General features: G+C 44.8%; 1 protein-coding gene across 2 annotated transcripts in view; it reads left to right on the top strand.

Moving 5' to 3' along the window:
• The window catches only part of LOC140409570 (phosducin-like protein 2), a 47,060-nt gene that overhangs the window by 13,827 nt on the left and 18,487 nt on the right, over window positions 1-14,746 (top strand). The window contains exon 5 of one of the 2 annotated variants that reach the window (XM_072497941.1): window positions 14,261-14,404. The exons of the other annotated variant lie outside the window; for it this stretch is intronic. Within the exon in view, the coding sequence (XP_072354042.1) occupies window positions 14,261-14,404 (144 nt within the window). The remainder of the gene's footprint in view (window positions 1-14,260; window positions 14,405-14,746) is intronic. 2 annotated transcript variants of the gene reach the window in all.

The raw sequence follows: 14,746 nt of genomic DNA, 5'->3' as shown, positions 1-14,746 counted from the left end.
TGCGTAGAGCTGAGAAACACCAAGGGGCAAAACACTTTAGTGGGGATGTACATAGACCCCCAAGCTGTGGTGGTGATGTTGGGAGGTGCATTAAACAGGAAATTAGAGATGGATGCATTAAAGGAGCATCGGTAATTATCGGTGACTTTAATCTGCTTATAAATTGGGAAAATCAAATTAATAGCAATACTGTAGAGGAGGAATTCCTGGAGTGTGTACAGGATGGTTTTCTGGACCAATACGTTGAGAAACAACTAGAGAACAGTCTATCCCAGACAGGGAATTGTGTAATGAGAAAGGAATAATTGCCAATCTAGTTGTGCGAGGACGCTTGGGGATGAGCGACCATAATATGATAGAATTCTTCATCAAGCAATATAGTTGATTCTGAGACTAGGGTCCTGAATCTTAATAAAGGAAACTAAGATGGTATAAGGTGCGAGTTGGCTATTATGGATTGCGAAACGATACTTAAGGGATGATGATAAATATGCAATGGCAAATATTCAAAGAGAGCATGTGTGAAGTGCAACAATTGTTTATTCCTGTCTGACATAAAAGTAAAACAGGAAAGATGGGCAAATTATGGTGTAGCAGGGAAATTAGACATAATATTAGATCCAAGGACGAGGCATACAAATTGGCCAGAAAAACAATAGACCTGAGGATTGGGAGCAGTTTAAAATTCAGTGAAAAGGAATTGATTAAAAAGGAAAAAATAGAGTATGAGAGTAAACTTGCAGGAAACATAAAAACTGACTGAAGAGAAAATGACTATTTTCTATGTTTCTATATAAACTTAATATACAAAAATAATTGATGTAACATCGGTTAATTCGCTCTACTGCGTAAGAATATGGGGAATGTCGAGGAAATACTACAGTAAGCATAAGGATATGATCCTGTTGAGTCCTGGTCCTGGATCTGTGATTCCATGGGTCCTTGTATGGAATGGGTCTCCCTCTGCCTGTCTCAAACAGGGACAGCATTGTATCAGGGAGTGGGCAGCTACAAATATTTGTTCCCAACCTCTCCATTCCATTTCTTACTAGAAACCATTTTCCAGCAGGGGAAGAAAAGACAATTCCTCCCCTCAACCTGCAATATCGCATGGAGTGGATTGAGGGGAATTCTTGTGCTGCCCAAATTCTGCCCAGTAAAGCCTTAGAAGGAACCCTAAGCAACTGGGGTTCATATATCTCAAAGGAGTTTGATTGCCTCTGTTGGGACTGAAAACTACCTTTAAGAGCCAAAAATCTTTATGTACATTTTCTTTGGCCAATAAATAAGCTCAAGACTCTATGATGAAACAGCTATACGTTACTCCACCTTACAAGAACACTTTATGCTGGGCACTGCTGAAAAGCCCTTGCAAGCACTTGAAGATTGTCCCTTGCAGAGAAATAACTCTATCACACGCATTTGGATCAGAGGTTGTAGTATTAAGCTTGCATGGATGATGCTATGACACCCTGGACTAGTGTGCGGTCAATTCCAGCCCCACTTGACACGGAGTCGCCACACAATTGAAATGAACAAACAATTCTTTGAAAATATCCAAAGTCTTGGGGCGCTGGAATCATAAATCGTGGCGGGTGCCGGGTTCACGCCAAATCACAATTCTCTGTTGCCTCGACAATGGCGTCAATGCGTTCCACTTCGCACGTACAGCAAGCGTTTGCACATCATTAGCGGGCCTGTCCCGGTATTCTCCAGAGCCTTCATGATCCTTCGCCTTCACTGGGGGTAATTCCTGAAGGTGAGGTTCACTTATGTTTTTAAAAATCGAGAAATAGGTGCCGTGACTGATGAGAGAGAGAAAGAGGAGGTACGCCTGTCATTCGAGCACCTGCTGTCGAAGACACCGGCGACATATCTGCCGGATCATGGCGCACCTGGCACTGTGGGGGAGGACACCCTCTCCCAGTGGCCGTCAAGGTGACGGACGCCCTTGAAGTTGAAAACTCACCACTATTCTTAGAATTCCCCCTATACCAAAAAGGGTTGATATTCTGACTCCTCTGCAGGCTTAGGTGGGTGCTATTCAGGTCAAACTATGTTTTCAAGTTATCCCCCAGTATAACCCATACCTTCACAGAAGAGGTTTACCTACTTACCACTTAGTAGCATCAATATCCTGGGTCCTGCGTTGAACAAAGAACAAAGAAATGTACAGCACAGGAACAGGCCCTTTGGCCCTCCAAGCCCGTGCCGAACATGCTGCCCGACTAAACTACAACCTTCTACTCTTCCTGGGTCCGTATCCCTCTATTCCCATCCTATTCATGTATTTGTCAAGATGCCCCTTAAATGTCACTATCGTCCCTGCTTCCACCACCTCCTCCGGTAGCGAGTTCCAGGCACCCACTACCCTCTGTGTAAAAAACTTGCCTCGTACATCTACTCTAAACCTTGCCCCTCGCACTTTAAACCTATGCCCCCTAGTAATTGACCCCTCTACCCTGGGGAAAGACCTCAGACTATCCACTCTGTCTACGCCCCTCATAATTTTGTAGACCTCTATCAGGTCGCCCCTCAACCTCCGTCGTTCCAGTGAGAACAAACCGAGTTTATTCAACCGCTCCTCATAGCTAATGCCCTCCATACCAGGCAACATTCTGGTAAATCTCTTCTGCACCCTCTCTAAAGCCTCCACATCCTTCTGGTAGTGTGGCGACCAGAATTGAACATTATACTCCAATTGTGGCCTAACTAAGGTTCTATACAGCTGCAACATGACTTGCCAATTCTTATACTCAATGCCCCGGCCAATGAAGGCAAGCATGCCGTATGCCTTCTTGACTACCTTCTCCACCTGTGTTGCCCCTTTCAATGACCTGTGGACCTGTACTCCTAGATCTCTCTGACTTTCAATACTCTTGAGGGTTCTACCATTCACTGTATATTCCCTACCTGCATTAGACCTTCCAAAATGCATTACTTCACATTTGTCCGGATTAAACTCCATCTACCATCTCTCCACCCAAGTCTCCAAACAATCTAAATCCTGCTGTATCCTCTGACAGTCCTCATCGCTATCCGCAATTCCACCAACCTTTGTGTCGTCTGCAAACTTACTAATCAGACCAGTTACATTTTCCTCCAAATCATTTATATATACTACAAAGAGCAAAGGTCCCAGCACTGATCCCTGCGGAACACCACTGGTCACAGCCCTCCAATTAGAAAAGCATCCTTCCATTGCTACTCTCTGCCTTCTATGACCTAGCCAGTTCTGTATCCACCTTGCCAGCTCACCCCTGATCCCGTGTGACTTCACCTTTTGTACTAGTCTACCATGAGGGATCCTTGTCAAAGGCCTTACTGAAGTCCATACAGACAACATCCACTGCCCTACCTGCGTCAATCATCTTTGTGACCTCCTCGAAAAACTCTTATCAAGTTAGTGAGACACGACCTCCCCTTCACAAAACCATGCTGCCTCTCACTAATACGTCCTTTGCTTCCAAATGGGAGTAGATCCTGTCTCGAAGAATTCTCTCCAGTAATTTCCCTACCACTGAAATAAGGCTCACCGGCCTGTAGTTCCCTGGATTATCCTTGCTACCCTTCTTAAACAGAGGAACAACATTGGCTATTCTCCAGTCCTCCGGGACATCACCTGAAGACAGTGAGGATCCAAAATCTTCGTCTGATTCATGTAACAAAGGAACAGATTTATTCTTGACACTTGATCTCGGCTGTGCAATTGCCAATTGTGCCACTAGGTGGGGTGCTTGGGCTGCTTTCTGAGTTTGTGTTGTTTGTTCAAATTTCTGCACAGAAAGATTGCAGTGTTCAGTGACGTTGTTTATATCTCTTTCTAAAACACATCTTTCTTCGATTAACTTGCAATTTTCAAGTTCAATTCGCTCAGTTTTTAATTGCAACTGTTGGTATTCTGACTCCACATAAAAACTTGAATTTGGAATTCTGCTATTTGAAAAGATAACTGCTGGAGTTCAGAGGTTTTGTTTTGCAAATCTGTTCTAATTTCATCATAATGCTCAAGTTTGGATTTTGCATCTTGTAATTCTGTTTTAATTTCATCATAATGCTCAAGTTTGGATTTTGCATCTCGCAATTCTTCAACAACTGGCAGTTGGTCTTTAGTGGACCTTTTTTTACGTAGAATTTACAGTGCAGAAGGAGGCCATTCAGCCCATCGAGTCTGCACCGGCTCTTGGAAAGAGCACCCTACCCAAGGTCAACACCTCCACCCTATCCCCATAACCCAGTAACCCCACCCAACACTAAGGGCAATTTTGGACACTAAGGGCAATTTATCATGGCCAATCCACCTAAACTGCACATCTTTGGACTATGGGAGGAAACCGTAGCACCCGGAGGAAACCCACGCACACACGGGGAGGATGTGCAGACTCCGCGCAGACAGTGACCCAAGCCGGAATCGAACCTGGGACCCTGGAGCTGTGAAGCAATTGTGCTATCCACACCTATACTCATTCTCACTTTTATTTTTAATAATGATCTCTTGCTGACTGCATATCTGTCCCGTACTTACCAGGGACCATTTTACACGTTCTGCACCATGTAATCGTGTGGAATTTCCCCATGCTCTCTTGATATTATCGAAGGACCACTGTCCTCTGGGGATATCATACTTTAATTCAAATTTTTTTGAGGTTTCACATAGGTCAAATTGTCTACGAATGAAAGATCTACAATCCCCCAACATATCTTCAACAGAAACATCTGGTGTTCCAGCACCCCCCTTGGATGTAGTGGGGAGTAATTTTCTGCCTGCTAAAGACTCTGAATCTACACTTTGATTTGGATCAGCCATAAATTTTCCTTGATCGCTGACTGCCGTGACTAATCTTCCAGCCACGTCTATGTTAGTCTCAACGACTGGCACCTGATTGATTTAACACTGTCTCTAAAAATGTTCATTTCAGGGGTTAAAGCACTGATTGATGCGGCTTTAAGACTTTTAATGGGTGAAAAAGATATTTCTTACCCTAGTCTAGCCGTGGGTTCCGGCTGTCTTCTGGGCCTCCTCTGATTATCTTCGAAGCTTTCCGGCTGTCTTCTGGGCCTCCTCCGAAGGTCGTATCAGCACTCCCCCCTGCTGCCGACTACACCAAGTTGTTAGATTCCTAATATTAGACTATGCCAAGTTGAAGGAATTTATCGGATTCCTACTATTCGGTTACCAGCAGCACTTTGCGATTACTGGAACTCAGTAGAAATTTGCCGTTAAAACTTCTCAGATGCCAATAGGAATTGTTTTATTTGTCTTCTATTGATTACAATTTGATAGTCATTTAAAAGGCAATTCGGAGACAATTTGAAGCTTTCAGATAATCAAAGACATTATCTTCTTGCTTAGGCAGACAGCTCGAAAGTCATTTAAAAGGTCAAAGTCTGGAAATGAAATATGAAAAAGAGAGAGAGAGAGAGAACTAAACTAAAACTAAACTCCAACATAACTAAAACACAAAACACTAAAACAAAACACTCCAAAAACACTCCACACTCCAAAATCGTGGGGCGAAACTTTTTCAGTTATACCCTTTCATATCTGTCTTAAGTCATCTAATCACACCCCAATATAATCCTAATTGGTTTGGGTTAGACTCAAACACATTTGATTTGACGGCAAGCCGTCCATCTTCAATGTGCAACATTAGTTTTAATTGTTTCATGTTTGAATACTTGTGCATGTTATGGAATGCGATATTCTGCTTATCTTTACCAGCAAAAACTGGTCTTCTGCTGACTTAGCTATTATCTGCATTATGAACAATGGTGCCTTCATGTTGCTATGGTGCCTGCTTCGTCCTGGATCTGATTACTGGTACAGCTCATTTCTTAATGTCAAACTGTCTTTGAAAATTTCTTAGTGAAAATGTTGTCTTTATCTCCAATTAGTTTATGCATGTGTCAGGCCTTTTTGTGCCTCTGTTGAAGCTATGTGTTTTGTCATGACCTGAGGTTATGGGTGCTGAAATTCTCATTTTAAATGGGTATTTAAAACTGGGGCTTAATATTTATGCTTAAACAGCTATCTTTTACCTATACTAGTTGTATTAGAAATACCTGGCTTCTACAATGAGATAATATCTTTCTGCCAATTTTCCACCAAATCCCTTTCGTCTGTTATCATCTCCCTTACAACATGAACTGTATATTTTCCATTACAACATTTGCAACATAATAAGCCAACAGTATTCGCAGAACCACATCGAACTATCGCTTTTTCTTTTTCCAAATAAATTCTCCCTATTGTTAAATACACAGTAAAAATTAAGTCTTATCTTAACACATTACTCATTACCTAACCACACAAATAGACTGTGTGTTACAACTTTACATATTTACAAATGTTATCACAATTTCAACACTAAAAATAAAGTACAATATCGACACATCCCTTCGTGACTTTGGGACCAATAATCATTACATATAAAATATGGCGTATTAACAACATCAATATTATTTGTGATGTTCTATGCAGTTAAATCAAGAAAACACACTAAACTACCACTATTCCCCCTCTATTAAAACATTCACACAGTTTAGAAATGCTGATCAAGTTCTTGAACGGCCCACATATCCCCATTATCATACATACATAACAGTCCCTAACAATTTACATTACATTTCTTCCTTAATAACTATTACAGCTCTTCAATGCAATATTGTTTGCTGCATTGGTGATAATTTTCCCACCGTGGCATCAAGCTACAAAAATTCTTAAACTATTGTCATTTATCATGTTGGGGTTCCTCGTCAGTTGCTGCTGTCTGCTGAGACCCTTAATAACTCCACCGCGAAGTACATATCCCGTGGAGACCGCAAATCATCCATCAGCTGATGTCCAGTTAGAGATGTCTGACCGGAGGTTTCATTGTTCAGTAATAATTTGATATTTTGATTTGTTTCTAACCCGTAAAGTTTTCCTCCGGGTTCTGTCATTCAATTCCCTCAAATATGTAGCCAATTGTATCATTAGTTTCCCCCCAATCCTGTCTAAAACATTCTTCTCTGGAGTGTAGTTCTCTTCCTTTTTGTGAACTGGTTTGTCTGTTATTTATTTTCTCCATCTTAAAAATCAAATGAACAGGTCAAGGGTGGAGAGGGCCCTATTCTTTAATTTGTATCTTCGTTTGGATACTCCAGAAGTGCCCTCTCCAGGACCTCCGGATTTCTTTTGCCGCCATTTCTTTCCTTTTTCTTTTTGAACTGGTTTATTTTCCTTATCATTGATGTACATCATACAATTAAGGCCTGTTAAGCCCCCTCTTTCTGTCATTGCACCCCTGAGTGAGATTCGAAGAATCTCAAACTCCTCCTCTTTTGCTCGCTCAGTGATCCAATCTGGTCGAAACCTAACCCTGATACATTCCGGGTATTGCCACTGCATTTACTTTAATTACTTTATTTTGATTACGACCGGATTTTTATGAAGGTACGTTCCAAACATGACATTTTAACTTTATCACCTGTCCAATCAATGCTGCTAACGGGTTTTAATTCACTATCTTCCCACCAATTGAGTCATGTGTTTTAATTGTGATACAATTTATTTTGCTCCAGACACTATGCTTCTCTAATTCAACTGCATGTTTACCCAGATTCTGAACAATCTTGTCTTTACATTTTACAGCTTCACTGATTATTTTTCCTGCAGTCTTAGTTGGTAGCTTCACCCACACTTCCTCTGTATTATTAATTGGTTTTAATATCTTAATTTTACCTGCATCTATTTTTATCAAATCTTTTCCTGCAATCAGATTCTCATTTCCTGATACTGCAAGTAATTCTCTTAATCTAACTGTTGGTCCAATATCTTTATTCCCTAAATCTCCTTCTTCAATGTATTGAACATTCTAAACATCATTATTTTCCTGTGAGTGACTTTCTTGTGATCATCGGGCACTAGGACCCTGCGGAGCTATGCCGTGTCAATTTGAACCCATCTGTTTCAAAGTAATTTCCTGCACACAGCTGACTGCTGCTGAGAAAAAACCTCTTTATCTGTTTATTCTGAGACCAATTTAGTTCTGAACATACTGATTTATTACCTCATAATACTGATCACATGTCTACCTGCCGTTTACAACTTCGAATTGATGTGAAACTCGGTTTTGCAAAATACAACATTTTAAAAATACAAACACCAAAGGAAATCCACAAATCCTTATTAAACATACACACACTCATTCATCCATTCAGATCTTGGACCTCTATTCTATAGGGTTTTGGGTACTCTTAACAAAAATTGAGACCCCTCCGTGCTGATAAGTCTCTCTTATGCAGGAGTTTTTTGCCTCTGTTAATTTCTTCCACTCTTGTTTCATTGCTTCAACTGTCTTGACCATGTTTCAGAGCAAGAGGATTACTCTAATTGCCATTTTTCGGATTTCTAACTTCTGTTCATGGTTGTCCCTTTCAGGTGCTCTCTGAAATTAAGGATAAGTACCCTTTCTGGGCCCTATCCAAGGGTACTAAGGCACTATCTTCCTGTTTTAGTTAAGGGTTGATTGGTTATTGGTCTCTAAAGGTTTATAGGCATCCCTATTTCTCTAAGATGCCCCTCACAATCTGCCTCACTCTAAGGATGATTTATTTTTTGGCCTCCTTTTACCAGTAATGGATGCAAGATTTTTAGTGCTGTCACTAAGATGTCTTGCAGACTTTTTCTCAGGGTCAGTATCTTCTAGTCTACTGATTTTCACACCCAACCTGAGTTGTATGTCCCCTCACTCCACAGAATATCCTTCCAAAAGTCAGTCACAAATGACTTTCCAAACTAAACTCGGCAGGTAAAGTTTGGCTCACACATAGACTAGAAACTTCTAATATTCTAACCGTTGTTTGGGAACTAGAAACGTCTAATATTCTAGCCTCCACTCTGCCTAACTAGAATCTTCTAATATTCTAGCCTCACTTTACCTAGAAATGTCTAATATTCTAGGCCCCACGTTGGGCGCCATGAAGTTGAAAACTCACCACTATTCTTAGAATTCCCCTTATACCAAAAGGGGTCGATATTCTAAATGGTGAACAGGGATTCTCACTCCCTGACTCCTATGCAGGCTTAGGTGGATGCTATTCAGGTCAAACTATGTTTTCAAGTTAACCCCCAGTATAACCCATACCTTCACAGAAGACGTTTCCCTACTTATCACTTAGTAGCATCGATATCCTGGGTCCTGCATTGCGAAGTAAGTAAAGTAAGCTTTGTAATAACCACTGTTTCAGGTTAAAACTTTTAAGTTATTTTATTATTATATATTTTTTCTTTTAAAAGATGCAATCACTGTCTTTACAGAAAAGAAAAAAGATCTTGCTTCTGGATCCTTCTGGTTGGTTGAAGGGACCTTCAGGCCCAACTTGACAATCAATCTTCTTTTTAAAATCTGGTCTTCTTTAGATGTACTCGCTGTTCTGCTCGGTTGCTATGCTCTATCTTTCCCATGTACCGAGCTGGCTCTGAGCTGACTCTGCCTCCTCTTTAAACCTCTAACCGCCTCCAGGTTCACCGACTAGGGGCACAGACATAACATCCCAAACTCGCCGACCACCCCCTCCCATGAACACTCCCCCCCCCCTCCCCCCCCCTCCGCGCTTGCAACGCCCTCTGTGTTTCCTACCTGCCTCACCACAGGATGGGGATCCTGGGTTGGCTGTAACAGCGTGTCTGGTCTATAGGATGAATGATGTTGACAACCGCTTTTTGGTGAGCCCTGGCGCTCCGCATTGTTTGACGACGCCCAACTCCTGAAACGGTAGCAATTTCCACCGTCCACTTGGATGATCCCTGCAGGCGAGATGGCCATTCCATCACACGGTCCCATCGAAACCATGGGGTGGTGGAGGTGGGAGGAGGAGGAGGGGGATGGGAGTGGGACACCGGAGCGGTGAGCGCTGGCTCAGCTGCATCTCCGAGCCAATCGCACCCACAACGTCCACCCATCCCCCCCACCACCCCCAGCCCCTGCGCCCATCCTGCAGCTGGCTCAGACCACCCATCCCTCACACGCTTCCCACAGAGCACCAAAGCAGGTTGTAAAGTTGTGCACAGGTGTTTAATGCGAACAGATATATACATGTTTGTGCCGTAGCCTCCAACACTATACTGTGCCCTACACCCATGCCAACTTAACTGGTGTCTACTTTTCTGGCCTTACGGGCTCTAACGCTATATCTTGGTGGATCCCAAAGTGGTAAATCATGAGTGGGGTGGCCCGCTGTGATTCCCGCCCTGTGACCTGGATTCCCTTTGGTGCCTGTCTTCTGGGGCGATCAGGCCTGGATGGGCCCGGCTGCTGCTTGGAGATCCCAGGTGGCGTGGTGCCGCCCTGGTCTGCCTGGTGCCCATGTGATGCACCGGGGGTTGTTGTCCGAGATGCTGCCGTATTCCAGCACATGGTAGCACAGTGGGTATCACTGTTGCTTCACAGCACCAGGGACCCAGGTTCGATTCCCGGCTCGGGTCACTGTCTGTGCGGAGTCTGCACGTTCTCCCTGTGTCTGCGTGGGTTTCCTCCGGGTGCTCCGGTTCCCTCTCACAAGTCCCGAAAGACGTGCTGTTAGGTAATTTGGACATTCTGAATTCTCTCTCCGTGTATCCGGAATATGGCGACTAGGGGCTTTTCACAGTAACTTCATTGCAGTGTTTTTTAAAAATACATTTAGAGTACCCAATTATTCTTTTCCAATTAAGGGCCAATTTAGTGTGGCCAGTCTACCTACCCTGCATATCTTTGGGTTGTGGGGGTGAAGCCCACGCAGACACAGGGAGAATGTGCAAATTCCAGACGCACAGTGACCCAGGGCCGGGATCGAACCTGGGTCCTCAGCACCATAGGCAGTAGGGCTAACCATCATACCGCCCCAACTTCATTGCAGTGTTAATGTAGGCCTACTTGTGACAATGAAGAATATCATTATTATTATCATACATCCCCTGCACAAATCGCCCGCAAAGGCCCATTATCTCTTGCTCCCTTGGGCTGCCTGATGGCCCCCGGGCTACTCCATGGAATGGGAGTGCAAGTGGAGCTAATCCCTGAGGCTCCCCTGTCACCTGGCACTGTCACTCTGGTCTCGACCAGGGTCTACATGCTTGCGGCCATGGAGCACAGGGAGTGGACCACCTATAACTGGGTCTGTGCCACATCAGCCAGTGACTGCGTCATCTCCCTCTGGGACTGGGCCACATCCCTTTGGGTCTGTACCACATTGGCCAGCGCCTGGGCAATGCTGCCAACGTTCTCAGCTATGGCCCGTTGTAACTGGGCGACACTCTGGAGCGTTGCTGCAATGTCCAGGTGGCTCAGGTACATGGCTGCCTGTGATAGGGCAGCTGTCCTGGGCCTTGGCCACTGCCTGCACAGATTGCCCCAGCCTTGGACATGTTGACCCGTGCTGAAACCTTCGCCCTCAATGCCTCCACTGCGGACGCCACCCGTGAGATGTTGGTCTGGGTGACACGCATAGTCGACACCACCTCCTGCTCCTTGATGGGGTTGGACTCCTCCAACTGAGCCCGCAGGTACTGGATGCTCATGGACAACCCTCATGTAGTCCTTGGCTCTGCGACTGAATCTCCATAATCAATGGGACCATCTGTTCTAGAAACCTGAAATCCATTTGAATGGCTGCTAGTCCCTGGGGTCGGCCCACCCTCAGACCGTCCGCCACCTTGGAAGTTCTTACCTCCACCTGAGTTTCAGAGCATGTGTGTGGTGCGCACCAGATAGTGTCCAAGGAGCCTCTTTATTAAAGTGCCCAACCGAGGTCAGTGTGTCTGGGACGGTGGACGGTGTTGGACACAGCACCCGACTCATATCCTAGAGACACCCAGGAGCTCGAGTCAGGGGAAGACACTGTCTCTGACTGGGTCTGTGCCATATCAGCCAGTGACTGCGCCATCTCCCTCTGGGACAGGGCCACCCCCCTTTGGGTCTGTGCCACATGATTGCATCACGAGCCGGGGTGGGGAGGGGGTGGTAATGAGGGGAGTGGAGAGGGAGTGTAGGGGCAGTGGTGGTGGTGGAGAGGGTGTGTGAGGGCGGTGTGGGTGTAGGGGTGATGGTGGAATGGTGGTGAGGGTGACACACGTGCCATGGGGAACCGCAACTAGCGTGGTCTCACTTCCTCACCCTATGCCGACATCCGCCTGGCGAGTGCCCTTTCCTCAGGCCCTCCGAACATGACCAGTGCCTGCTGTTCTGCTGCGCAGGTCTGGTGGTCCCCTCCAGTCTACTCCCACTCTCGGCTGTTGTGCATGCCATGGGGGTGGGGGTGGGTAGTTGAAACATAAAACGCACAGTGTTAGACACTCCGATGCATGCAGCCCAGGAGTTTGGTAGCTGGTGGCTTTGGTGACCAGGGCACCCAGCCATAGCAGCCGGTATGGGCACCGGCATGTGGTGCAGGGTGGTGCAAAGTGTGGGTTCGGTCACCCTCCGGGTGGAGGGGTGGGATTATGGGTGTGCGGGCAGGGGTTGGTGCTAAGGGCACAGTGCTGCCTACTCACCCTGTCCGCCCTGAGGAGGTTGTGCACTGCTGGGCAGTCCTGCTGGTGTTGCCCATGGTGCTGACGGCCTCTGCCACCTGCGTCCAGGCCCGGCAAATGGCAGTGGCTGGCAGCCTCCTTCCCACTCCAGAGTATAGGGTCATCTACCTCTCCTCCATGGCATCCGGCAGCGTCTCCAGTTCCACGTCGGACAAAATATTTGTCTTGCTGCCATCTTGTCGGCTGGGATGGTGTCTGTGGAAGTGCAGTGTGTATATGCAGCTGCAGCTTCTCAGCCTCCTGAGTGTCAATCCCGGGCCTATTTGTCTTTCGCCGCCGAATAATTGCAGTCACCAGGTTTGTAAATTTAAACACAATTGATTTTTATTAACAATAGCTACAATTAAATATGTAGCAAATACAACTGGTTAACTATTATCTAATTCCTAACCCCCCCCCCCTCTTTAACTTGCCTCCACCTTCTACACATGCAAACACACAAAAGACAGACAAACAAACACAGAGGGGAAAGAGGGGTGTAAAAATAATGATGAAAGTTAAACGATAAGAGTCTTTGTTTCAGATGGTTGGCTTCCAGTACATTTTTCTTCAGTTTAGGCTTTCAGTTTGAGGTTTTTGCTTTCAATCTGTAATGGTTTTCACTCTTCATTCATCCAGGTCTCAATAACATCTCTGCAATGTCAGAAATCAGCAGTCGGCAGCATTTATGGAGATATATAGACACTCACAGCTCCCCTCTCAGCATCCAGGATCCGACTGTCCTTTCCTTGGTTCTCTGAAAACCACCCCACTCATGTAGGACCCAATCACCCACCACCTGTTGCCGGGCAGAATACAGCCTTTGGCCAGATCATTGGTCACCAACCAACCAATCAAATCGAATCCCTCTGATCTCTCTGGGGCCAAAAAGACTGAGTTTTTCTGTTCAGAAGCTAAGCCTCCATGACACAGTGTACCATTGTGCAACTTTTGAGTTCCTCACTTCCCCTTCTTGACTTAAAGGTAAATGTTCATTAAATATCCATAGATCAAAATGATAACCATAAAGTAAAATAAATAGGAAATAAGGCAATCAGAAGGAAGGACCCTTGCAATGAGCACTTCATTACACTTACCTCAGCACAGTGGGACCCCAAATATTCAGACCCTTAAAAATTAAAGATATGATAATCTGGTGAAAGAGAAGAGAAATTGGAATTACAGCAAATGGTTTTGATTTGGAGATAGTACTGCAGAATTGCAGTGGGACAAAAAAATCTCCTTCCATACTGAAATTTCTGATTCGAAAGAACAATGGGGCGACAAAGTGGCACGGTAGTTAGCACTGCTGCCTCACAGCACCAGGCACCCGGGTTCAATTCCGGCCTCGGGTGCCTGGCTGTGTGGAGTTTGCACGTTCTCCCCGTGTCTGTGTGGGTTTTCTCTGGATGCTCCCGTTTCTTCCCACAGTCCAAAGATGTGCAGATTAGGTGGATTTGCCATGTTAAATTGCCCCTAGGTGTCGAAAAGGTTAGGTGGGATTACTGGGTTACAGGGATAGGGTGGCAGCATGGGCTTAAGTGGGGTACTCCTTCAGTGGGTTGGTGCAGACTTGATGGGCTGAATGGCCTCCTTCTGCACTGTAAATTCTATGTTCCTATGTTTTGCAATTGATAGGTATACAGATGTGGATTCAAAGGCTTCTTTGAAAACAACATTTGAAGCAGAGCAGTGCCACACTGAAAATAGCTCATGTTTGTGTTTTAGGCGAAAGCGTCTGGCAGAGTGGCAGGCCCTACAAAGAAAAAGTAAATTTGGTGAGTTGACTGAACTCCAAGGAGATGAGTACGTAAAGCAAATTACTTATGCAGGAGACGAAATATGGGTCATACTTCACCTTTATAGGCCTGGGTATGTAGTTAATCAGTTTAACAGATGTAACCATTTTTGTTATTGTGTTATTAACTTCAATCTTTCAACGTGCAACAGTGATATAATTAATTCTTCAGACCATAACATAGTGCATCGCATATTATACATTACTGTCACGTGTTGGAAGAATATTCGTGTTCACTAAGGAAAATTAACCAGTATTATTGTAAAGTGCTAAATTGTGGAATATTACTGAGGGGACAAAAATACTTGTTTTGGTGGTGAATGTAAAGTAATATTTGCTAAGAATCTGGAAGTTTCCAGAAGTCAGGCCAATGTATAACACCTGAGACTGGACAGAATGTTCTGTGTTGTAAGGGT

The sequence above is a fragment of the Scyliorhinus torazame genome, chromosome 3, assembly GCF_047496885.1.
Source record: "Scyliorhinus torazame isolate Kashiwa2021f chromosome 3, sScyTor2.1, whole genome shotgun sequence".
NCBI classification, from domain to species: Eukaryota; Metazoa; Chordata; class Chondrichthyes; order Carcharhiniformes; family Scyliorhinidae; genus Scyliorhinus; species Scyliorhinus torazame.
Note: the sequence above shows the minus strand (reverse complement) of the source record. Positions and strands in the feature narration are given on the sequence as shown.